This window comes from Lithobates pipiens, unplaced genomic scaffold (genome assembly GCF_037356315.1).
Source record: "Lithobates pipiens isolate NorthernLeopardFrog02 unplaced genomic scaffold, aLitPip1_a1.2 Scaffold_22, whole genome shotgun sequence".
Lineage (NCBI taxonomy): Eukaryota > Metazoa > Chordata > Amphibia > Anura > Ranidae > Lithobates > Lithobates pipiens.
In genome coordinates, this window is record NW_027507784.1 from 157,715,992 (window position 1) to 157,742,150 (window position 26,159).

At 40.0% G+C, this 26,159-nt stretch overlaps 1 protein-coding gene across 5 annotated transcripts in view; it reads right to left on the reverse strand.

Annotated features, from left to right (window-relative positions):
- Positions 1-26,159, reverse strand: part of ADAM23 (ADAM metallopeptidase domain 23) — a 318,865-nt gene that overhangs the window by 60,603 nt on the left and 232,103 nt on the right. For 3 of the 5 annotated variants that reach the window (XM_077448511.1, XM_077448509.1, XM_077448513.1), the window contains exons 11-15: positions 13,411-13,577; positions 13,186-13,270; positions 9,695-9,791; positions 3,729-3,780; positions 548-647 (exon numbers count right to left, since the gene is read on the reverse strand). In XM_077448511.1, the coding sequence (XP_077304637.1) occupies positions 548-647; positions 3,729-3,780; positions 9,695-9,791; positions 13,186-13,270; positions 13,411-13,577 (501 nt within the window). The remainder of the gene's footprint in view (positions 1-547; positions 648-3,728; positions 3,781-9,694; positions 9,792-13,185; positions 13,271-13,410; positions 13,578-26,159) is intronic. The other 2 variants (XM_077448514.1, XM_077448512.1) reach the window with 1 other exon arrangement.

Consider the following 26,159-nt stretch of genomic DNA (forward strand, 5'->3'; position numbering starts at 1 on the left):
GAAGGAGCGATGTATATATGAAATCAATGGGGCAGCGCGGCTATACTGCTGGCACAGCGCTGCTGCAGCAGTGCTTTGCGGTGGTTTTAACCCTTTCTTGGCCGCTAGTGGAGGGGTAGAAATGGCCTGCTAGCGGCCGAATAGCGCCGTGAAATTGACGGTAAAGTGCCGCTAAAAATAGCATTCGTTGATTTTAATGGAAATCGGTTTTGGTGAGCCTTTCAGCAGATTTTTTTTAGCGCAAAAGTGCCTGAAAAGCTCATCAGTGTGAAAGGTGTCTTATAGGTAAGGTTTTCCAAACTGCTCAATCAGCATTCTCCCCAACCTGGTGTCATCTGCAGGTGAAGAGCTACTCTGCCACTGTACTCTTACATGAGGCAATCAGTAAGTAGAAATAAATTATTTGTTTGAAAACAAGGTTGTGATTGTCATCATGTTTGACAGTTCTCCTAATCAGATTTTTTTTTTATTTCAATAGCCTTTAAATATGAGACTTTAAAAAACAAAAAACTTTCTATTTGACTGATAGTTTAATTGGGAAATGTACCTTTGTTGGCCTATTAAATAGACATGAACCCCCTCCACGGGAAAGAAATTCCTTGAACTCAGCAATACTGCATTTAGAAAATCTCCGTGAATGGTATACTCTGAAAACATGAAAAGTAAAGTCTATCAGCACAAAAGAGTCACATTTATGAAAATGAGAAAAAACTGATCTAGTCCACAGAAACTTCTTCTTTAGAGGTCCCACACCGGTGTTCAAGGCTCCGCCTCTTCCTCTTCATCGGATGCCCCCAATCAGTCCAATAAGGAGAGCGACAGCGGCTGGGGCCGCTGCGCTCATGCAATCCCTGGACTGGATTAGGCTCAGGTAAGAAAAAGGGGGGTCTGGAGGGAAGATGCAGCAAAGAAGGTTTTTCACCTTAATGCATAGAATGTATTAAGGTGAAAAACCTCAAGGCTTTACAACCACTTTAAAGTGGTTGTTACCCCTTACCTATATCCACTGAAGTGTCTGGCGATACACAGAGATTAAATAAACTCTCCTACATAGGTTGTATCTGCAGTCTTCTCATCTCTACAGCCATTCAAAGTGCTGAATTTTAAAGCTTGTCTGACCTTTCAGAAAGAAGGGGGTGGAGAGCTGAAGATACACTCTGTAAAGCTCAGTTAGGAGAGCTCTGAGAGCTGATTGGAGGTAAGAGACACACCCCCTCTCCACACAGCACACAACAATAGAGCTGTGGCTGTCAATCAGCTGGAGGTCCCTCCCCTGTCACCATGTTTCTCTTGCTGTTAGGAAAACTTGTCAGAAGTGATTCATGCTGATAGCAAGGAGGCAGCAGATAGAAATTACACTTAGTGCTCTTAATTGAGACAAGTACACACTATAGAGGGATATGCTTTTTGCTCATATTTGTCTGAGGTTTACAACCTTTTTAACTAAAATATGGGCGATGCAAAATACAGATTTTTTTTTTTTTTGCATGCCAGTTACATACTGGTGCAGAAAAGTAACTATTGGCTAAATCACCTTTTTTTGTCATTTAAAAGGCATTCAGTACATGCCTGAGAGTTTCCAGAGCGCATGCTCTGCTGTCTCTCTCACCACAAGTGAAAAGTCTGTACATTATTTTTTTAAGGACACCTGTACAAGAAATCAGCTTGTTGCATATAATTATATCTTTAAAGAAAATAAATAAAAGAGGGTGCACCAGCCTTGTGCATTATCCTTTGATAAGTTTATTAACCACTTAAAGACAGAGCGTCTTTCTGAGATTTGTTGTTTACAAGTTAAAAACTGTTTTTCTTGCTAGAAAATTACTTAGAACCCCCAAACATGATTGAGATATATATATATATATATATATATATATATATATATATATACTTTTTCTAACACCCTAGAGAATAAAATGGCGGTTGTTGCAATACTTTCTGTCACACCGTATTTGCGCAGCGGTCTTACAAGCACACTTTTTTGGGAAAAAATACACTTTTTTGAATAAAAAATTAAGACAACGGTAAAGTTAGCCAAATTTTTTTTATATTGTGAAAGATAATGTTACACTGAGTAAATTAATACCCAACATGTCACGCTTCAAAATTTCGCCCGCTCGTGGAATGGCGACAAACTTTTACCCTTAAAAATCTCCAGAGGCGATGTTTAAAAAAGTCTACAGGTTGCATGTTTTGAGTTACAGAGGAGGTCAGGGGCTAAAATTACTGCTCACACTCTACCCATCACGGCGATACCTCACATGTGTGGTTTAAACACTGTTTTTATATGTAGGCACTACTTTTGCACGCAAGCTCGGCGGAACAGGGTGAGGTTAAAAAAAAAATAATTCATTTATTTTACCTTTTATTTTTTATTTTTACACTGTTATTTAAAAAAAAAAATGGTGTCACTTTTATTCCTATTACAAGGAATGTAAACATCCCTTGTAATAGAAAAAAGGCACAACAGGACCTCTTAAATATGAGATCATGGGTCAAAAAGACCTCAGATCTCATATGTACACTAAAATGCAAAAAAAAAAATAAATAATTGTAATTTAAAAAAATGTATTTAAAAAAAATGTCTCTTTAAGCCCTATGGGTAGAAGTGACGTTTTGACGTTGTTTCCGCCTTGCACTCCTCTACATGTCAGGCTAGGGAAATGATCTGATCACCTTTGCCGCTACTGACGGCTCTGGTAAGCAGCAGAGGACACCGGAGTGCAGTGGGAGGGGGCCCTCTCCTGCCACCGATAAAAGTGATCTTGTGGCGAATCCATCGCAGAGATCACTTTTACCTTGAAGCGGACTGCCCGCTGAAGAAGAGGATACTGGGGTTATGGCAGCAAGCTGCTGCCATAACAACGATATTCCTCTTCAAAATACCGACGTATAACGATGGAGGGCGGTCCGGAAGTGGTTAAAAGAATAAAAGAAAAACTACTCACGAACATGTGAAAGAAAACCACAATGTGAAAGCCTTTGTATGGTGGCAATCGGTCTGATAACAGTCTACAGGTGATGGAGGAGAGGACATGAGGGTCACTGCTGGCTGACGTGTTTCTAAGGGGTACCTTCTTCCTCAGAGCCTAGATCATATCTATACCTGATTATGGTTCAAAAACCTCATGAATGGTTTGTCATTTATAGATACACAGGGACTGCCATATTTGTTCATTAGATAGGCAGGCTTTGTTTCCTAGTTTTCAGTGCTGTACAACCACTGCTCTTTTGCACATCTTAAGTCTATGAGTTGGCCATCTTGTTAAAAATGATTTTAATTTAAAAACCCTTTTGTGTTAAACAGCATTCACTCAAAGTACATTTTAAGTTACATAGATCACAACATACAATAAGCAATTCTTTAAGGAGCGGTTCACACCTAAATTGCACATGAACACAGTCCGTGTTTCTGTGTGATTCAGTGTGGTGCAATCAGGCAGCCCATTTATTTGAATTTGAATCGTGTTGGATCACTCAAAACATGAACTACTTTTCAAAAACGCACCACAACAAACCGAATGGTACTGAGGGTGCCATGTAATCTGGTGCAAGTAAGGCACTGCATTTGCGATCTGCGTTTGGGGTGCCAATAACAGTGTATTGGTGCCCACATCAGAGTGCAAAGGCAGTACAAATGCCCATGGAATGCGCCTTTCCAGCATTGAGTTCTGATGTGAATCGGACCTTAGAGAAAAAATCCTATAAAAGCCTATTGGTATACGCACCCTGTTTCTTCCATAATGCATCCGCCAAAATTTTCTGCACAGTCACATTCTTCTAAAAGGACAATAAAAAACCATAAGGACTTTCACATTTATAAAATAAAGAAAAGAGTTTGTTAATCCAAAGTAATTTAAAGAAAGTCATTTTACAGACCAATATAGCATATTACAGGGCTAATTCAAGAAACTGGAAAAAATGAAAAAGTTTATGGCAGAAAGAACAGTACTTATAATATAAAACTGCACAGGGCACGGGACAAAGCATTAGGGACAAAAAGGATATGAAATTATTTTATACAGTAATGGAATCTTACAGATTACAGTGTACTGTATGCGTTTTGTGTTTTTCACTTTTTGAATTTGGCACTGTGATAGATCGAGCAGAGGACACGGCTCGCACACACCGCGGGGAGACATCGCAGGAACCTGAGGACAAGGTAAGTAACTTTGCCTGGATCCTGCGATGCAATGCTGAGTGTGGCTCGGGGTTACCGCTTTTGGTAGTGAAAATTCACCGTGAGTCACACTTGGGATTACCGCTAGGAAGGTTAAAGAAGAATTCCAGGCATATCGCATACCTGTGGGGACCCCTCTGAAAGCTAGAAAATCGCTGTAGTAGAAGTCCCTACTCCAGTAATCTCTAATTGCTTCTGGGCCCTGTGCTGAGAGGCTGCCCCTCTGCATTCTGAACACAGCAGGTTGTCCACTTGGTAAAAACAATATTCAGAGAATGCTTTGCATTTTCTCAATGAATGCTGAGTATTCTATGATTGGACAAGGTGGAGGTTGGTAATGTCCCACGAGGATGTGCTAGAGCGTGAAAGGCGTGGGGTGGAGCTAAAGAGTGCTGAAGTCTTGCTGCTGTATGGCTTTGCATACAGCCATCTTTGTGAGTTTTTGGATACTTGCTTTTTATATTGGTTTGTTGAGCCTAGTTATTAAAATAAATGTTACACTATGGGGTTGATTTACTAAAAGCAAATCGACTGTACACTTTTGTGCTCCAGAGCTTAGTAAATGAGGTAAAGCTTCAATTTGCAAGGTGTACCTAATTACATGTGTGGCGCTGGTACTCCAAATGTCTTTAAATCTAGTTTTTGCACAAAACTATAGTTGAGTTTTGGGGTTAATTGTTCTAAATTATGCTTTGGCATCAGTTTGGCTGGGCTGTATTAAGGTTTTGACTGGTCATAGGTGGGGTTCGCACCTGTGAGAGGCATTGGAATGCAGTCTGGTTGGACGCATTGGGTACCAATCTCTCTCTGAGCCCATCAGTGGGCGTTTGTCTCACTGTGTATTCCAGGAGAGGGTACTTAAAGAGGAGGGCCGGTTTAAAAAAAAAATAATTAAAAGTCAGCAGCTGCAAACACTGTAGCTGCTGACTTAATAAACACACTTACCTGTCCAGGGCGCCCGCGATGTCGGCCACCCGAGGCTGACCCGTCCCTCGGCTCTCGGGTCCCGGCGCCGCCATTTTGGCTAAGGGAAACAGGCAGTGGAGCCTTGCGGCTTCACTGCCCGTTTCCTACTGCGCATGTGCGAGTCGCGCAGTGCTTTGTGAATGGGCGCGCTGTGTTCTGGGACACACAGTTCCCAGAACACAGCGCGACCCATTACCCAGAAGATGCCGCACGGAGGAGAGAAGATAGAAGATCTCCGCGGAGGAGGAAGAGGCAGATTAGGATGATGTGCCTAGCAACAGGCATTTCTGGTAAGTTAAAAAAAAAAATCATTTTTTTTTTCTGATTTTTTTTTAATTTTTTATGCATTTTTTTTTTTCAGGGTGGCCCTCCACTTTAAGGTGCTGAAGTCACGTGGTTCTGGGCTCTGGTCCAGAAGTTGTTTATGCAAAATAAAAATCCTAACAAGGAATTCAAGTGTCGGTCTCTACAGTTACTGGGTCATCAATCCTGGGAACCCCTAGACAAGGACAACGATTAGGAGCTGGTGGAGGTAATTGGTAAGCCCAGAAAAATTCAGCCACTCCTTCGGGGGTAAGTGCTACACGTGTGGGCTCGTAGTCTGGGATTTGCCGTTACCTCTTGCAACAGAGAAACACATACATGTGGTGCGTAAGCGTGGGAGGAGCTCTGCGGAAAAGCCAGCGAAATTGCGCAACCAGAGGAACCAGTGGGAGGAGTCTATGCCTGTTTCGTCTTCCTACACGAGGCACAGCGTAAGTGTGTGGCAGGCAGAGTGTGGACCTACCAGCATGCAGATACCTGGCACCATACTGACACGGGAATCTGCCTGCTACCGCAGGAGCGGTTTATACTCTACACCGCTGGGGATGTTGAGGCCCTTGGTATGCTTTGTGGAGGATGTGACAGTCTAATCGCAAGTCCTCGACCGTTTGCTCGCTGTCGGAGGTGCGGGGACAATGTTTTTAAGGTGGAGCAGCCTACTGAATCACCTCTGGCTTATCACATGGACTTGGCCATGGGTGTGGCAACCAAGGAGGCTATCGTGTATGCTCCGGCTGTGAGGCCTACTATTTCTGCCTAATCCACCATCGGTGGTGCCTTAAACAAGGACCTTGCTTCTTCTCGGGCCAGAGAATCTACTCCGAGGTTATGGACACAGCCTCGTCCACTACCTTGCCTACTTTGGAGAAAGTGTAACCGGTAAAGCCTTCCTGTAACCGCAAGAAAGGACCACACCCCAGTCCGGTGGCAGCTCATCGGAAGAAAGCGATCACCCGGGAGAAGCCAACCCAAACTACTGGTGAGAAATCTGGGGAACTTGTGGGGAAAGGGACTGAAAAAGGCTATGTGCTAGTAGAGGAATCACAGGACTCTCATTTCGATTCCTCCTTTTCAGCTTCTGAAGTGGAGAATGTTGAGGAACTGTTTGACGGAATGACGGAATGCCTCAGGAACTGTTATGGGCATGTGGGGAAGATGTGGCCACTACCTGTGCTGGCATTTCGGGCTGGCTAGCCCTTACTGTTGCCAAAACCTGAAAACTTGCCAACAGAGCATGGACTTGAGTTTCCTTATGTGCCCATGGGAATCATGGACATTATTGAGGAAAATCGTGAGAAGTGGTATGAGGCAGATGTCTGGGACTTCCTTAAAGTTCCAAAGCCACTTCGCAAGAAGGCATTCTGCCGGAAGATGTATGAATGTTTTCAAGGATGTCTACAACACTGGAGCTATGGTTGGCACATTTATGCGGACAAAGTTGTCATTTGCAGGCCAGATAAAGACAGTGCCATGTACTTCATCACTACCGTGGATGAACATGGAAGAGACTTAGTTTTGCCAGATCCCCAATTTTACTGGTGAACTGCTTTTTGAACTGAGCCTTTGATTGCAAGAAGAGTTTCTCTCCCTCTTTATTGCATTTTTCTTGAAAGTACAAGGACTGTGGGTATTTTAGACAGGTCAGTCACCAGGGAGCTGCGTGTCAAGATTACCATATGGGTCACAGTACTTATTTTCAGGAAAAGACTTGCAGTTACAGCGGCTCTGACCACTAGGTGGCATGGGTCAGCTCAAAATGTAATGGCTCTTTGGTTTTAGGAAAAGACAGAGTAAAGTATTTAGCTGTTTTAGAAGAAGAAAAAAGGTTTTAGACTTAGAAGAGATAATTCTATTGAGTATGGGATAGAATTCTGCTTTCTAACAAACAGCATAATGTGTTTGTGTTGCTGTTGTGTTTCTTTTTCAGGATTCACCAAGATCGTCTGTCAAGCTATCGGAGAATGGGTGGTGTAGATAGATAGGTTTGGGTGGTATGCGTACAGTCTTTTAATGTGAACTGTTTTATTGTGACAAATCTTAAACATGTTGTTATCCCTTTTCCCTTCCTCATCCCAACACCTCAAAAGCTCAGGTGCTTAACCATTTTTTTTGTAGTGTTTGGAAGTTTTCCTTTAGCGAGATGATGAGGACATCGTCTCAATGACGGAGGGGAGTGTGTAGCGCCGGTACTCCAAATGAGTATGCGCTATGTCTATAAATCTAGTTTTTGCCCAAAACTGTTGTTGAGTTTTGGGGTTAATTGTTCTAAATGATGCTTTGGCATCAGTTTAGTTGGGCTGTATTAAGGTTCTGCCTGGTCATAGGTGGAGTTCGCACCTGTGAGAGGCATTGGAACGCAGTCTGGTTGGAGGTATTGGGTACCAATCTCTCTCTCGGAGCCAATCAGTGGGCATTTGTCTCGCTGTGTATTCCGGGAGAGGGTACTTAAGGTGCTGAAGTCACGTGGTTATGGGTTCCGGTCCAGAAGTTGCTGCTGACTCCGTGGTCCTGGTCCTCCTGACCAGCTCCCATGGGCCCTCATGGCCTGGGGTGCGGATCCATCCGTTTCCGAGCCTCTGAACTGGCTAGTTCAAGGTGCAGTAACTGGAAGGAGGATTCTAAGGTGTTCCGGTGCCATCTCGGATTTGGAGAGGCCCAGCAACTCTACATGCAACCAGGGGAGGACTCTTCAGTAAGAGGGCCACGCACTAGGCTGGCTGCTCGGTAAGATCCTGGAAGCTGAGCTGCCATGGACATTGATTGAATCCACATTTATTACGGTATCGCCGGACCGGCTGCAAGATTCTGGCACAGTAAGAAAAGTTCCTACCTCTATCCTTTCCGGTTACAACTAAGTTTTTCAACCAAGTTTGTGCGAGAGACTTTGAAAAGCTAGAATTATTTGTTGGCTGCTAGATCCAAGGTCAAGGATTTATCCAACAGTTAAAGAATCCAGTTGCGAGTGGCTATTCCCTGGATTATGTACAGAGAGAGACTTTTATTGAAGTCAACAGTTCTAAGCACCTGAGCTAAACTTTACCCTGATACCCTATATTCCCAACTTAGAGACTGAGTTTGTTCAACTGTTTTATGAAAAATAAAAATCCTAACAAGGAATTCAATTGTCGGTCTCTACAGTTACTGGGTCATCAACCCTGGGAACCCCTAGACAAGGACAACAAGTACGAGCTGGTGGAGGTAATCGGTAAGCCCAGAAAAATTCAGCTGCTCCTTCGGGGTAAGTGCTACACATGCAAGGAAGATTTTTTTTTTTTAAAACAGCATTTTTGCTTGCACATGATTAGATGATGGAAGTTAACAGGACTTCTGCTCATTTATTAAGCTCTGGAGCAACTGCTCCTGCAGAGTGAAATTGCACTTTATAAAGTGCACAGTCTACAGTATTTTCTTTTAGTAAATCAAGCATTATGGCTCTGCTTGTGAGCAATTCTTGTACCCAGGTGTACTACATATCTGCTGGCCTTGGAAAGCGATAGCCTTACCGATACCATCACCAGAGGGTTACTATCCTTAAAGGGACCGCTCTTGAGAGCAAGATGCTGTGATCCATCCTTCTTGAGAAAATATTGAAATGCCTATATGCTGCCTATAATTTAACCACATTTTCTGGTGAGTGCGGTGTATTGGTGGTGGTTATCACTATAGAGAAGTGCATAGGTGGACTAGAATCATCCGGATATATATGTTTAAAGGAGACACATCCACATTTTTTATACGTTTCAAACTACATTTTTTTTCCCACGGACTGGTCACATGATATATAGATGAACTAATTCATATATTACTTACACACTAATGCTTCATGCTATTTAAAGGGACATATATTATTTATTTGTTTTGCTTTTAAATTGCACATATATCCTTCACACATTATTGTTCCGTGCCATTTAAAGAAACAGTAACCATTTATTCACTTGGATTCTTCACTGGATATATTTATGTTTTGTGACATCATTTTTGTTGATTTTATCTATTGCTGTGTTTCAGCGCAGAACTGTTTTTACTATTTTACTGAGAAGGTTTGGTTTATTGACCTTTTAGTACTAGCTGCTGTTTTCTTTATTTTTTTTCTGCTAAGCGCTGACTTTACATTTTTCACCTGACATTGCCAGCTGTTAAAGAGAGAGTTAGTGGAAGGGCATCAAAATTTGGTGCTATGGGGCACGATGATTTATAGTTACACCCCTGCAATCTCATACTCACTTGGTTTCAGTTTTCGAGAAGCTGGTTCCCACTGAATACCGAGGTTTTGCGCTAAGCTCTGTGCCAGCTGCTGTGCCATGGCCATCAGGAAACCATACTGCAGAAAAAAAAACACACAAGGTAGAACACATTTTTTTGATACAAGACAATTTTAAATCCATTTCCAGTCAAACCACATTTTTTCAGCTTTCTGATATTCCTGGCAAGCTGCATGCTTACTTCTTATAAATCTCATGGAGTTTAGTGTTAAGATATTTCCACCAGAAATTCCAGCTCTGCCCAGCTACTCAACCTTTATAAAGCCAAATGGTGGTAAAATTCTCTGATGGAAACGATTATCAGTAATATAGGCAGACAAGTAGGGAGTCCGTGTGTTATGTGGTATTTTGTAGCTGTCTGGAGGAGGGTGGAGGCAGGAATTGCTGTGAGGAAATCTTGTTACTGAAGTTTCAGGTAAATATAAGTATAGAAACTACTGCAATTAAAATCTCTAACCACTTAAGCTCTAGGTTATCCCCCCTTCAGTCCATCATGATTGCTGCTGCCATGCTCATCCACCTTATAAACCGCTCAGTGTCCGCCACCCTTCCCTGCCAATCCCTCCATTGGCTACCACTCACCCAACAAATAAAATTCAATATTATAACAGTAAGTTACAAAACCATCCACAACTCAGCTACATCACTAACCTAGTCTCAAAATACTAACCAAATCGTTCTCTTCATTCTTCCCAAGACCTCCTGCTCTCTATCTCCCTCGTCACCTCCTCCCATCCTCACCTCCAGGTCATCTCCCGAGCCTTTCCCATCCCTTGGAATTCCCTACCACAATCTATCTGACTATCTCCATCTCTATGCACATTTAGGCGATCCCTGAAAACTTTTCTCTTCAGAGAAGTCTATCATGTCTCCACCTAACAACTGTACTTTTTTTTTGTTCATCAGCTCATGTCCCACAGTTATTACCTTTTGTATCACTTGACCCTGCCTTCTAGATTGTATGCTCTAGCAAACAGGACCCTCTTATTCCTTATGTATTGAATTGTATTGTAACTGCACTGTCTGCCCTCATGTTGTAAAGCACTGTGCAAATTGTCAGCGCTATATGAATCCTATTTAATAATAATAATGACCAGGGTGTTTTTTGCTAATCTTCACAGTGCTAATTTTAACTGGCAATTGCATGCATGGTCATGCAACACTTCTTCACATAAATAGAGCTTTATTTTGGTGGCATTTGATCACCACTGAGTTTTTTGTTTATTATTATAAAAGTAAAAAAATACCAGAAATTAAAAAAAATATTTACCAGTATTTTTTTACTTTCTGCTATAAAACTTGTCCAATAAAAAAAAAAGTATTTCTTCATAAGTTTAAACGAAAATGTATTTTGCTACACGTCTTTGAAAAATAAAAAATCCCAATAAGTTTATATTGGTTTGCATGAAAGTTATAGTGTCTACAAATAATGGTATGTATACTGGAATTATTATTATTATTTTTAATACTAGTAATGGCAGGGATCAGCGACTTATAGTGGGAATGGGAACTGACTAACTGACAATGACATCACCAGTGACACTAATACATTGATCAGCGCTAATACTATACGGTGTCACGGTACTAATGACACTGCCTGGGAAGGGGTTGAGATCTAGTGGCAATCAAAGTGTTAACTGCATGCCTAACAATGTGTAATGTATGTAATATGTGCTACATTTACTAAGAGATGTGGTTGTTTTTTCTCTTTGCAGAGAGAAAAAAACAGCCACATTGCTGCTCTGTGTACAGAGCCCTGTGTTGTTAGTAAACCTACTGTGATTCCTTAAGCCGATCAGCAGGTCCAGGCCATAAATCATTCCCGGGACCTGCTGACCAACTTGTGCTTTACTGAATCACAGTACAGATGAAGAGGAGGGTGTGCGCCTACCCAGAAATGCCGGATCACTTATATGTACATGATCTGGCGCAAATCGCCACCCTACCAAAGCTTTTTTACAATGCGGTTATCCGCAATTGGTTAACAAGAACAAGGTGAAAGCCAGACACTAATAGTTGCATTTTGTTTACAAGCATATAAATGTCACTCCCATTGTTATTATTACCACTACTACCATTAAGGCTTCCACTACTTCTGCTATTACTACTAATAATAGTGCTGCCATTGTAGTCAGCTATTCTGATACAGCCAAACTCTGACCACCATTTTTTGTCTCAGACATATGCAGCAGTGATGTTATGTAAAGTGTCATGGTCCATAGCAACCACTCCAGGGTCATTCTTCATACCCATAAGCCCTCTCTAACACCATCAGCTTGATGATGTACTCATTACAATCACTAAATAGGTGAGGACATATTATAAAGAAGGGTTATAGGAGGATGGGGTGTTTTGATGTAGAGGAGGGATTATGAAAAATGAGTTTAGACACAGGAAGAAATTGAGAAAGATGTTTGCTGCAAGGCATACAGGGTTTGGGGATATTAGGTCTGGAGCAGTACATTACAGTTAGAGGAGACTAAAATTATTGGCTCAGATGCTTTTTTAATCAACCAGGGCCAGGCCAAGGTAGAAGTAGGAAAGCCTTTCACCTTGGGCACTGTGTTGGGGGAGCATACTTTGTCATATTTGCCTTGGAAGCCACAGAACCTTGTGCCTAGTACTGTTGATAATGTCAAAAGGGCCTTTTGGACAGCTTTATTATTAACTTAGCATTTTCAATAGAGAAAGATCTATTAAACACAGCAGCAAGAGGGTTATATAAAAGTTGTTGCTCATGGAAATACATATACAGCACTCCAAAACAGACATTGCTAAAATTATTGTCACGGACAGAGATACATATCCACTGAGAGAAGGACTGATCAGGTGATTCAGAAGCATATTAGAGGTCAGGGGCCCACTAAAATGCACTAGATGACAAAGGATGCTCTGAGGTGCACTGGAATGATCAGGCTCACAGGGGCACATTGGAGTCACTGGTTGTCACAGGATATTCAGTGGTGTTCCTAGATGTCACAAAATGCTCTAGGGTATACTGGAGTCACAAGTTACACATGGGAGCACAGGAGTAATTGGATGACACATGATCTTCTGGGTTACAATGGAGTCATGGGGCATACAGAGGCACACTGAGGTCACTGGAGCACAAGAGGTGCAGGAGTACAAAAAATACTGCTAGAAGAAGAATGAAGAAAACAGAGGACTTAAGGCAAGCACAAGGACACAAGTAACAATACTGCAGCAGTGGAGTTAATGTAGGCATAGTGACTATGCTGGAACGCTGAGCCATGCTTCACCTCTCCATTTAAGCCCGCACCAAGAGCTGTTTTCGGATTGGTTACTGTGCCAATAAAGAGAGATAAGAGGTGAGACCTGGAAGTGTGTGTGGCCCCATCGTGAGGGGGGACACAGTGCTAAATCACAGGACAGATGAATGTTACAATTGTGGTGGTAGAAATTACCCTCTGAATGTTTTATAAAAAATATTACCTCATTCACTCCAACACCTCTAGGGATCGAGCACACTCCTCCAAAGTAGCTCATACTGCTCCTCTTGTAATGGAAATTTCCATTCCTAATGTTAAGAAAACAAATGCATATTTATTGAATAAAATAGAAGTGATTTAGATGTCAGAAACTTTAGAATGTCTCCTAAACAATAATAAATTTGAATTTCACTTTGCTGTAAATATATAATTATTGTTAGGTACATACAAAAGAAGATGTACGGCATCGGCGTGTTGTTTAATGTAATTCTGTCTGTACTTGGAGAAGTCATGTAACATCTTCAGGGGGTCAGGGCCGATTGTTATGCGGTCCTTATCTGTCCATGTCTCTACGGCGACCAGAACCACCCGCGTGTTCAGCTGTTCTTTATAAATCTACAAAGTGGTAATAGAAGTGATCAATAAGACTTTGTTACTATAAAAAAGGTACTGCTGGGTAGAGTGGCGTACTGTGCAGATATTATCAAATTATTATATGCATTGGCAGTTATGTATAATGGCAACAGAGGAACTTTTCTACACATATATGCATTTTATAAAAACTGGTCAACTAACAGCATTGAAAGACTACCAAGGAACAAGTAGTTTAATAAGTGGTGACAATGCACTAAAGCTAAAAAAAGTGGCCATGTGGTGAGATCATCATCTAGTGGTATTATCTGTTATTGCAACTGGCCATTTTGTGGGCCCTGTGGTCACTGTGGTTTAAGATACTCATAAACATCAGCTTTCAGAAATCCTCAGCAGATCTGGGTGACTTTAGTTGATGTGGCAACAAACCTCACTTTTATGGATGATACTGGACAGCCTAGCCAACTGAACTTAGGTGAACATCAGTGTTGACTTCCCACCAGACTGCATTGATATAAACATTAAACATGTGAGTTTTTTTTCATTCTGACTATTCTTTTTTTATCCTAATAATTTTTTTATTCGTTTATATAATAATTTAACACCAAGAACATAGCAATAACAGAAATTACAGTATAAAAAAATAGCAATTATGAATAACCCTTTCTTCACAACATAAATGTTACAATATTCTAAATTATATCAGATAACAATACTATTTCCTCAGCCACCCAAACCCTCCCACCCTTTTCCTAACTTCCCCCCATCCCTGCACCATATAAGTGTACTTATATCCACTAATTATACGAAAAAAGAGAAATTTACAAAAGAAGGGAGAAACAGGGAAAAAAAAAGGAAAGAAGAAAAGAAAAAAGAATGAAAAACGGGGAAAAATATAAATATGTCATCTAGCCAGGATCCAGGGTAGCGTTAAAGATTTTATTTATACTGTCTACTACTTCAATCGAATACTTAAATAGCTTTGGGCATCTCCAAAGCATGTGGATGAAGTCCCCTGATGCTCTGCATCTAGGGCAATGATCATCTTGTTTCCATCCAAAACTAAACATTTTTCTGGAGTGTAGTATACCCTATGGAGCAGAAATAGGTGTGACACGTTCTGTGAGGGAGAGATTGAGACCAACCTTCCTCTTTGCAGGATTTCTCCCCAATCCTCTGTTATTGCCCCTATGTCTCTTTCCCATTTAGCTCTACTCTTAGAAAGTTCTATTCTGCTTTTTGTTCTAGCTTCCAAACTAGTATATATTTTAGAGATTAGGCCTTTAGATACATCTGAATTAATTATACTGGTCAAAATCGAAAGCTGAGTCCATTCAATTATTTGTGACCTGAACTGGGTTTGGATTGCGTGCCTAAGTTGTAATTACTTATAAAAGATACTATTTGATATTGAATTCTTGTTTTAAATCTGAAAAAGCTTTCAAGGCACTGCTGTCGTATAGCTGTCGTAAGCGTCTAATGCCCTGCCGTTCCCATTCTACTGATTTCTCTATATTACTTAGTTCTGGCAGTTTATTATTGTTCCATAAAGGAACATATTCTGATATCCCCTTATACCCCAGTAAAAGCTTCGCTGTCTGCCAGACTTATTTAATCAATTTAAACGTCGGGCACTTATGGAAGAATGACTCTGACTCCAGAACCTCAAGTAGTTATGCGTTGACCTCATCAACATTAAACTCCTATTGGGATTCCCACCCTCATAATCTCTACAACCCCCCAAGTGTTGGAGCCGGGATGCAAGAAAATATGTCCTAGGATGTGGAGCCGCCACTCCCCCCTCTTTTAATGGTTACTGCATGGTTTGTAAACTGATCCTAGGTTGACCCTTTTTTCATATCAGGTCTCTAAACAAAGATTCTATTTGTTTAAACCATTTATGGTCTATCCAAACTGGGGAGTTGTGAAAGAAGTATAAGATCTGAGGTAACCAAATCATCTTTATTAGGTTACAGCGCCCAGCTACTGACAGAGGGAGGCGGCTCCAAGTATCTCCTCTTTGCTTCCATTTAAGCAACAATGGACTTATGTTATCCCTAAGGTATTGGTTTAGGTCCCTGTCAATCCAAACGCCCAGATACTTTAATTTTCCCACTATTTTTAATTTGGGGATCTCTACACAGGTCTGGTTGCCAAGAGGATCAACTGGCAATAAGGCAGATTTTTCCCAATTGACAACCAGACCAGAAGCCCGTTCAAACTCTCCGACCATTTGTATCACAGTTTTCAGTGAGGACTGGACATCACCTAAAAAAAAAAAAGGACGTCTTCTGCAAACAACGATATTTTATCCTCCTGCAACCTCCGAAATCCTTGTACCTCGGTCATTGAACTAGTCTTTATTGCCAGGGGTTCAATTGCAAGGGCAAATAATAAAGGAGACAGGGGACATCCCTGCCTTGTTCCTCTCTCAAGCCGAAAAAGACTTGAGTATTCATTATTGATCTTTACCTTTGCGTGTGGTTCAGTATAAAGTATTTTCACCCACCTAATAAATGAAGAGCCAAAGCCAAAACTCTCGAGTACTCTCCATAAATAATCCCATTCTAGGGTGTCGAAGGCCTTGGCTGTGTCCAAGGCTAACACAGCCCGTGAACCCTCCTCATCTGTTGGAATCTGCATATTTAAGAAAACTCGCCTAATATTAACGCTGGTCGACCTATTGGGTATAAACGCTCACTGATCCGGATGTATCAGATTTTGTATGTGTCTGATTAGATGAGTTGCTAGAATTCTAGCTAAAATTTTCATGTCCGTACAGAGAAGAGAGTTAGGGCATTAAGATGAAGGTTCTAACGGATCTTTCCCTCCTTATGAATTACAATGATGTTGGCTTCCGACATTGATGTGGGGAGACCCCCACTAGATAGTGCCCACTCGAAAGTTTTTAGTAATTCCGGGAGCAGAACCTCCCCATATTTTTTATAAATTTCTATGGGGAGCCCATCTGGACCTGGGGATTTCCGATTGGACATCCCAGCTACAGCACAATGGATTTCCTGCAGCGAAATTGGGGCTTCTAACTTTCTTTTAGCCTCTGTTGATAAGGTCGGGGTTGATATTTCCTGGAGAAAATCATCAATTTTCTCCCTCCCTTGCTCTCTATTGGATGTATAGAGAGATTTATAATAATTACTAAATACTACATTCTGAATATTCTGACACATTTTTTCGTTATTTGGAGATTCGCGTATATCCAAATACCCAAACTAGTTTAACGAATGCTCTGAATAACTAAAATTAAATTCGTCCAAATTTTGGAAATTCGGAAATTAAAATTTAAATCGAATTTAACATCGAATTCCATTCGAATTTGAACTGTAAACATATTTCTGAAATCAAAGACTGTGTGTATTATTATTATTATTATTATTAGTATTATTATTATATTTTGAAATAATCCTGTTTTTGTTAAGCCAAAGGCGATTTAAAGAGTCATTGTAATCATTTGATGAAGATTTTCCTTTTGTTTGTTCACTTTGCCGCATTTGAATTGAAAAAATATAAAATTTTGGCTTCAACCGATTCCAAATTGATCAATTTAAAAGTTTTGAATTGAAAAAAATAAAACGTTAAATTCAATGAAAATAATGAACACAAATTCCGAATACGAATCCTGAATACGAATTGAATAAATCAACTGGATTTAAGGTAACAAAATAACTAGATTAATGAATCTAAATGAAACTAAAAATTGTTGTCATGCACATGTCTAACAAACATGACCATTCAGGCAGTGTACACATTTTGGAAAGATCTTTCAACAGAAAGGTATTTTACTGGTCAGACCTTAGGCCGCGTACACACGCGCGGACTGTTCGCCCAACCTTGTCCGCTGAACAGTGTTTGGGCGGACAGTCCGCTCGTGTGTGGGGCTTCAGCGGACAGTTTCAGCGGACAGTTGGCCGAACAAGGTCTTACGGAAATTCCGAAAAACTGTCCGCTGAAACAAGGTTTCAGCGGACTGTTCGCTCGTGTGTAGGCTTGTTCGGCCAACTAAGTCTCGCGCATGCTCAGAAAGGATTTCCACGTCGGAAGGTTGCATTGCAGTGTATAGGACGTCGTATTTTTCGTCCCGTCGTACGTGCCGTTCACGTCATCGCGCACGGTTTCAGCAAACTGTTCGTCCGTCGTGTGTGGCCATGTCCGTCCATGCTAAGTTTGAGCGGACTGTTCGCTCAAACTGTTGGACGGACAAAGTTGGGCCAACAGTCCGCGCGTGTGTACGCGGCCTTACTCTCATATCCATGCCTCTTCTGATATCAATTGACCTACTAGCATTCCCTTTTTGAGTGGGCAGGCAGGTTACAGAGGCCAGCACACATTTTGGTGCCTCAAATGTTAGACCTGTTCCTGGGTATATTTGACTTGCTGAATCCAAAAAAATGGCACCAATTTTTTCCTATTAGCTCTAGTGTTTGAGATATAGCAATGCCATATATAGTATTCACTCTGGTCACCTGTCAAAAATCAATATATAAAAATAGAAAAATAAGTTGGGATGATTGAGGCAACATCATCGTGAAGTAGCCATAACTTCTATGGTGCTCAATCTGCAAAAATTAAACAATGTGAGTGGTAATATTTATACACCTCCTATATACGATCATAACTATAATACAGCAAGTGGAAAAGAGAAAGATACTGCGCTCCTAACTAAATAATTATAAAATGATGCATAGCAGCAGCTACTATGTATGATACACATAAAAAACACAGTAAAATAAAGGAAGGTAGCTGCACTGACAGTGACACCCCTATTTGTAAATCAGAGGTAAATAATAAATAATTAAATAAATTGGTATACAAACAATCAAATGTAAAATACAATGTGTAAATGAATAAAAATTAATAACAATGATATCGTGTGTGACAAAAATTCAAGTTTTAGTCCAAATAATAAATAAATAGGTGAATGTGATGAATTCATGCAATCTTCTGCCACCACAAAGTGTTGACCACCATAAAGAATGCACCCTTACCAAAGGCAAGCATCAACCAGCTTGCAATCAACACCCCGATAGGGTCCCAATGGCAGATCCCGTATGATAAATTCACAAACCACAGCAGGTCAGGAACACACACCCCCAACGGTTGACTGAGGAGACTCCCGATCGTGAGACAGTTGTCACTCAGAAAAAAAGCAAAAGGGACTTCCCATAGTGTAAACCTGGTAAACCGCCTTAATAAATAAGGATAAAAACACTTACAAACACAGCAAAAAAAAACAACATATATACCGGCCGGCAAACGAGCACCCGTTCGCTCAGGATCCCCTTTTGATTTTTTTCTGAGTGACAATTGTCTCACAATCGGGATCCGCTATTGGGCCCCTATCGGGGCACATCTACCTTTCTTTATTATAACTATAATACAGTTAATAAATTACACTTTAGAATCCAATGTTTCCGATGTAAAATTACAGTTGGAAGTACGTTAACACTCTTACTATATCTGTTGACTTGTATGCAAAAACACAAACTAGGAAACAGAAGTGTTGATCAGCAATCTCTTTGCAAAAACAGACAAAAAATTATATGCATTTGACCATATTTAAGAAACTAGAGCTGATGCAGTCTAGGCAAAGCAATTATCTGAATCAGCGCCCCAAATAACCCTAAGAACAGGTCTAAAAAGAAAGGCATCAAGAAAAAAGATTTTTGTTGGCTGTGAATTGCTTCCATTTTTGGGCTCTGAACTTGAATTCACAGGTTTGCACAGTTACATACAGGCATACCCCACTTTTAAGTACACAATGGGGTTTATTTACTAAAGCTGGAAAATGCTAAATCAGGCTCACTTCTCCATAGAAACCAATGAGCTTCTAACCCCAGCTTGTTCAATTAAAGCTTTGGTAATAAAACCTGGAAGCTCATTGGTTTCTATGCAGAAGGCCGAAAAGAGACACAAGTCCATCAAGTAAAACCTATGTGTGTGATTATATGACTGCAGTTACTAAAGTCATTACCCTAGGGTCTCACGTTTCCTGCTGCATTACGCAGTTAGTTTACATTACATATAATGAAACAGACTTTTTAAGAATCCTCTGAAGTAAGAGTGAGACTTCAAGGTCTGCAACTACATGGGAAAGATTTTGATACCAGAACACTAGAAATAACATGCGCTAAAGGGTGATTCAGATAGTTTACATTTACCTTCAATATTGGTTTTAGGCATGTACAATTAAAGCTGTATTAAACAAAAGAAGCAAACATTTATATGTATATTGCAGTGTACCAATTCTTTCAATTCTTAAATGTGATGGCTGCATTTGTTTTCTTCCTCCTCCCTGCTTTCCCAGGCTTGGCTGAGAACAGCGGAAGCCATTGGCTCCTGCTGCTGTCAGTCAAATCCTGTAAGGAGGAAGCTGGGGGGGGTGGACCGAGTCTCAATGTCTGTGTCTACAGACACAGGCAGTGAGGTTCAGGAGTGAGCCTGCAGGTGCGCCACCATAGGAAGCAGCTTCCTATGGTGGCACACTGAGAAGAGGAGGAGCCAGGAGCACTGGCGTTGAACCCAAGAAGAGGAGGATAGGGCCCGCTAAGTGCAAATTAGACTTGTATAGAACTGTTTGTTATTTAAAAAAAAAATAGCATTTGTATTCACTTTAGCATAAGTCAATAAACATATAACTAAAGTGCTCATCTGATAAATCAGCCAGGCAACACTGTATCACAGCAATTATACTTAATCTTATTAGTACTCTTAACCTCCCTGGCGGTACGATTATTTCGGATGAAAATTTGGCGTTTTATATTGTAGTCCTGTAATTCTTAGGAATAACTCTCTTAAATCTGTCCAAACCAGAGTCTAGCAGACATCCCGGGTATAATAAAGTTTGAAAAATGAAATCATAAATTATAATATAATAAATAATTATAAATAATTGTACCAAATAATAATATAACAATAATAAAAATTATTCAATAATGTAATCAAATCAAAAACACTGAAATTTGCTCAGTTGCAGAATTGTCACTGTCATTACTTTTCAGTATTTGATGACGGATCTCCCCACAAATCGCTATCGCTCAATTCTGCGAGTGATTCTAATTTATTATCGCTGTTTTCTAGCTGGTCTAAAACCATTTTTGATGTAAAGTGACAGTTTTGGTTGCTATGGACAATCTCCAGTTTCCAGGCATAAAGAACAGTTTTTATTATATAAAACTGCATGCAGGACACTGGGCAGACCACTAGGGACAAAGGGGATGTGAAATATTTACATACAGCAATGTAATCTGTAAGATTACATTATACTGTATGTTTACTGTTTGTTTCACTTTTTGAATTTGGCGCCGATCTCCGTCCCCGTGCGTCGCAACGCTCGCAGGGCACGGAGATCGGCGATGTGATGAATCGAGCGGAGCACGGCTCGCTCGTACAGCGGGGAGACAACGCTGGATCCGAGGGAGAAGGTAAGTAAACCTCCTCCTGGATCCAGCGATGCAGTCCAGAGTCTGGCTCGGGGATACCGCTTTTGGTATGAAAATTCCACCCCGAGCCAGACTCGGGAATACCGTCAGGGGGGTTAAAAAAGCCATTGCTTCTTTTCATCCTACTTATCTAACCAAGTCAAATTTCTCTTTTAGATTGTTTATAAAAGTGACTATAGAGCTTAAAACACTAGTGTAAGTGTCTAAGCCCACGTACACACAGTCAGAGATTTTGCCAACCAAATTCGTCGGATTTTGCCCATCGGATTTAGTCCGACGGATTGTGTCCGAAACTGTTGCATACACACGGTCGGGCCAAGTTGGCGAAAAATCCGATCTTTCAGAACGTGATGACGATATTTCGTTACAATGGGACTACATTCAGGCTAGTAGCCAATAACTTTGATGTAGGAATTTGATCTGAGCATGCGTGGCACTTGGTCCGATGAAAATTCTCTACACATGATCGGATTAGGTCCGTCCGGCCCAGTTGGTCGGGAAATATTTCCAACATGTTGGAAAAGTGGGTCGGACGGAGATTCGGATGGAATCAGTCCGATGCATACCACACACAGTCGGATTATCTGACGACACGGTCCGATAAGACTCATTCCGACAGATTCTCCGACCGTGTGTACAAGGGCTAAGACATGCTTACCTGATCCACCTTATGGGATCGAGGCACCTTTATATGTCTAGAAAATCTACCAAACCATGGCAGACATCTCCTAGCCAGGTTCCCAAACCATATTAGATTTTTTTCTCAGCTGTTGTTTCCCATCACTAGGCATATCTGCTAATCTCTCCCCTAACCTTTCCATAAACATTAGTATGCATGCATGTGCAATGTAAGTGAGTGAGTTTGTACCAAAATCTTTCATAAGTCATTCATCTTTTTTCAATTTTGTATGTGTTTTTGTGCTTCAGTTTATTCACTTTTACATATATTTTCATTAGTTAATATTAATGTATTTGCACACAGTTACCGTTTAGCACATTGCACATTATTGTGACTATTCGCTGCTAGTGTACATGAAGCCATAGGATTATTGTGTTTTTACTTGTAGGTTATAAGCTAATAAGAGTTTATTCAAAACCTGTACTCAGAGGACACATACAAATACAACATGAAAACGGAAAACTGTATACTCACCTTTCCGTAATTTTTCTTTTCTGGTGCATCTCCATGGCAGCATACAATGGGTTGTGGCTTCGTCCCCATTGTATGCTGCCATAATGCGGCAGGAAAAGTGAAAATTGTATGCTCATCTTTCTGCAATTTTCATCTCCTGGTGTATCTTCATGGCAGCATACAATGGAGGCAGAGCCACAACCCATTTTATGCTGCCATGATGCACCAGAAAAAGTGATTTGTTCACATCCCACAGTGTATGGCAGACTTTCCAAAAGTCTTTCTCCAGACCAAAAATAAAGACAAATGGCTTGGAGATCTTTCCAGAATACACAGCAACAATGCTTAGGTAAACCTGCTACCAATTTCCATGATTTATGATTTGAACTATTTTCCTAATTATTTCAAATGTTTTTTTTTTATATCTATGATTCTTAAGAAATGAGAAAGAGCTGCATTTGTAGTCTCATCAACTTGAAGAGAAGAGGTTCTTTCAAAGTGAAGGATGTACCCAAATTAAACGTCTCACATGCATGATATAAACACTTCGGCTTTTATCGATGTCCTTTGATAATGTCAATTGCTCATAATAACCCTCATTCAAAAGTGCTTTGAATTACAAGATTGGAAGCACAAACAGAAAATCTCTACGCAAGCATTTAGTAAAAGTGGCACATGTGAGAACAAGAGCTTCTCATATCTTATTATTAGTACAATTGCCTTATAACTAATACAGATCCTTTGGCCAGATTTTACTCTGGCTAACCTGCTTAAGGCCATTGTTCATTCAAGTAAAGTGCAAAAGACATTCGGCAGCCAGGAGTTGTGGTCATTCAGATGGTGGAAGACTGGACAGGGGCTGTAATCTGACTCCGGGGCTACAGGCATGTCATGCATCAGTACAGTGTCCTTTAGTTGCTAAGTAAGAAGAAGTGACCCAAACTGACCATACTAAGACGAATGTGTTCCTGTACTTAGCATCATCAGTAACACACAGTTTTTTAAGTTTTACATATACATTCTCCTGCCATTTGGTGCAATGTACCCTTAAAGTAAACCAAAACCAAGGACAAACGTTTAATATATTGCATGCAAACATACATCAGTTACAAGTGTGTAGTGACAAGGGACTAAACATCTCACAGGGGAACTCTGTGTATTATTGCTGAGTAGACAGTGCAATTTGTTTCGTTAAGAATATAAAGTTGGACAAATTTTTGGTTATCCATCCAAATCTCAGAATGAAATAGTAATGAATTTAGTTTAATTTTGTTTCAGATATTAATTTTCAAACAAATTCCACATTTTCAAAACGATTTATATTCAGATAGATTGAAAGATCGACCAATTCAAATTCAATGTGAAGAATAGCTGGTTGGTAAGGAGTGGGCCAGGAAGCTGGCTGTGCATCCTTAACCGCCGCTGACAGATGGATGTAAGGAAAAGAATTCCAGTAATGAAAAAGGTTATGGATTTTAGGGGAACCCCACGCCAAAATGAAATAAAGAAAACGGAGTGCCCCCCCCCAAAATCCATACTTTATAAAATGTTGGTGAATGAGTAGGGGTACTAGAGTTGTGGGGAAGAGGCCCTTTTCCCCATGGGGCAAGGTACTTGGGGGGGCATTTGGCCTGATATGGTTCAGGAAGTGGGGTGCACGCTCATCCTTCCCCTTTCCTGGCCTCACGAGGGTCCAGTATGGATTTTGGGGACTCACCAAATAGTTTATTTTGGAGTGTGTTTCCCCTAAAAATCCACACTAGACTCTCAGCAGGCCAAGAAAGGGGAGGGATGAGCGAGCACCCCACCTCCTGAACCATATCAGGCCAAATGCCCCCCCAAATGCCCCATGGGGACAAAGGCCTCTTCCCCCCAACCCTGGCTTGTTGGTTGTGGGAGTGCGGGGGATGACTTATCGGAAATCTGAGGAAGTGGTGACATTCTTCTTTCTCCACAGAGCAGAAAATGTTCAATTCACTAAGCTATCATGTTAGTTATTTTTATTAGCAAGGGCCAATGGCAGCACAAAAAAACAGATGGCTGAAATGAACAATTGTTATTAAAAGTAGCACACTTTTGGAATAAGCCCACTAGAGATATAAAATACAGTACTTAAAATGAACAAATAATCAATCAATTATTTATAAATACAAATAATAATGTTGGAAAAAAAAAATCACAATAATTCTGGAAAAATTGTATAAGCATTCAAATCCTGTAAAACAATGCAAACATATTATACACCGCAAAATTTTCACAGCACTTCTAATTTGTTGATGTTTTTCACATATATTTGCTATTTTGCAATTTTTATTTCTGGATTTTTTTTTTAAATCACTGTATTTTACAAGATTTAAAAAGTTGTATCACTTAGTAATATCTATTCAGCTGATATTATTTAGTTATTTTCCACTTTAACATATGATTTATAAAAATAGTATGTAGAATAGTAGAATTTCCTTTTTTTTTTAGCCATGTGTAATGTAAATAGCTTTTTATGTTGAACAGCTGGACAATAAAATGAATGTAGATTTGTTGCACGATAAGGCTCCCTGTACACGTGTATATATAATCTCTAGTCATACTGTCCCCAACAGGCTTATAAACATACAGTAGAAGTGTTCCAATAGATCATTATCTAGATTTATAGCTCTATTTAGGCTTACAACATATTTGAGTAACACTAATATATTACTTTAAGCTTTGAATCCCTTGCTATGGTTTACCAGTCCATAGTACTTATGTAAGCACTGTTTATTTTATGCAATATGGCTGTGAATGACTGTTTTTGACGCATTAGATGCCCACTCGGCTCAGTGTTTATTTACTTTTAGGTGGCTATTAGCGCTTGTCATTTGATGGCTTATTGAAAAATATCAATAAAATTATAATCTTAATTGCACTATTCCAAAGTATGCAGATACAATCTTCTTCGGTACAGAGAACATTACATCAAATACCAGTGATGTGTACTATACTGATAAACTGTTTTTATTCAAAATATAACCATTTATTGGTACTACAGAAAAAACACTGCTCAGAAACAGGACGTGTAATAAAAAAAAAAAAAGTATTACTACTCGTGCCCAGTTACTCCCAACGCCAGTCAGCCATTATTCTGCCATATTCTTTTGATCTCATGCCAATGACTTTCCATCTGGGCAGGGTGACTATTTTGCCGTTAGTGGTATTACTATGTCTAAATATGACAGCTTCTAATCGCACCGGTTTCGGTGGGCATTGGGCATCATTGATAGTGGTTAACGTGGATCTGCATTGCTGGACAATTTGTTTGACAATGGATTCACATCATGAGACTTTTTATTAACCACTTTCTGACACTTCGCTCCTATATGTAAAAATCTACTTTTTTTTGCTAGAAATTTTATATATATATATATATATATATATATATATATATATATATATATATATATAATGTTTGGGGGATCTAAGTAGTACCCTATAAAATAAAATGGTGGGTGTTGCAATTTTTTATGTCACACTGTATTTGTGCAGCAGTTTTTGAAATGCAATTTTCTTTGAAAAACAAACATATGAATTAAAAAAAAAAAACAGAACACTAAAGTTAACACAATTATTTTGTACAATGTAAAAGATGATGTTATGCTGAGTAACTAGATACCTAATATGTCATGCTTTAAAATTGCGTCTGCCCATGGAATGGCGGCAAACTACAGTGCTTTAAAATTCTCCATAGGCAATGTTTTAAATGCCTCTACAGTTACCAGTTTAGAGATGCACAGGAGGTCTGGTGCTAGAATTATTTCTCTCACGTCCACAACAATACCTCACATATGTGGTGCGATCCCCATTTTTTGCATGCAGAAGTAACGTTTGCATTCAGATTTGCATCTAAGCATGGTGGGACGGGGGCGCTTTCATTTTTATTTTTTCTATTATTTATTTTTATACAATTTTTTTTCTTTTCTTTTTTTTTTTACTCTTTTTCTTTTGTACTTACTTTATTGCTATCACAAGGGATGAACATCATGG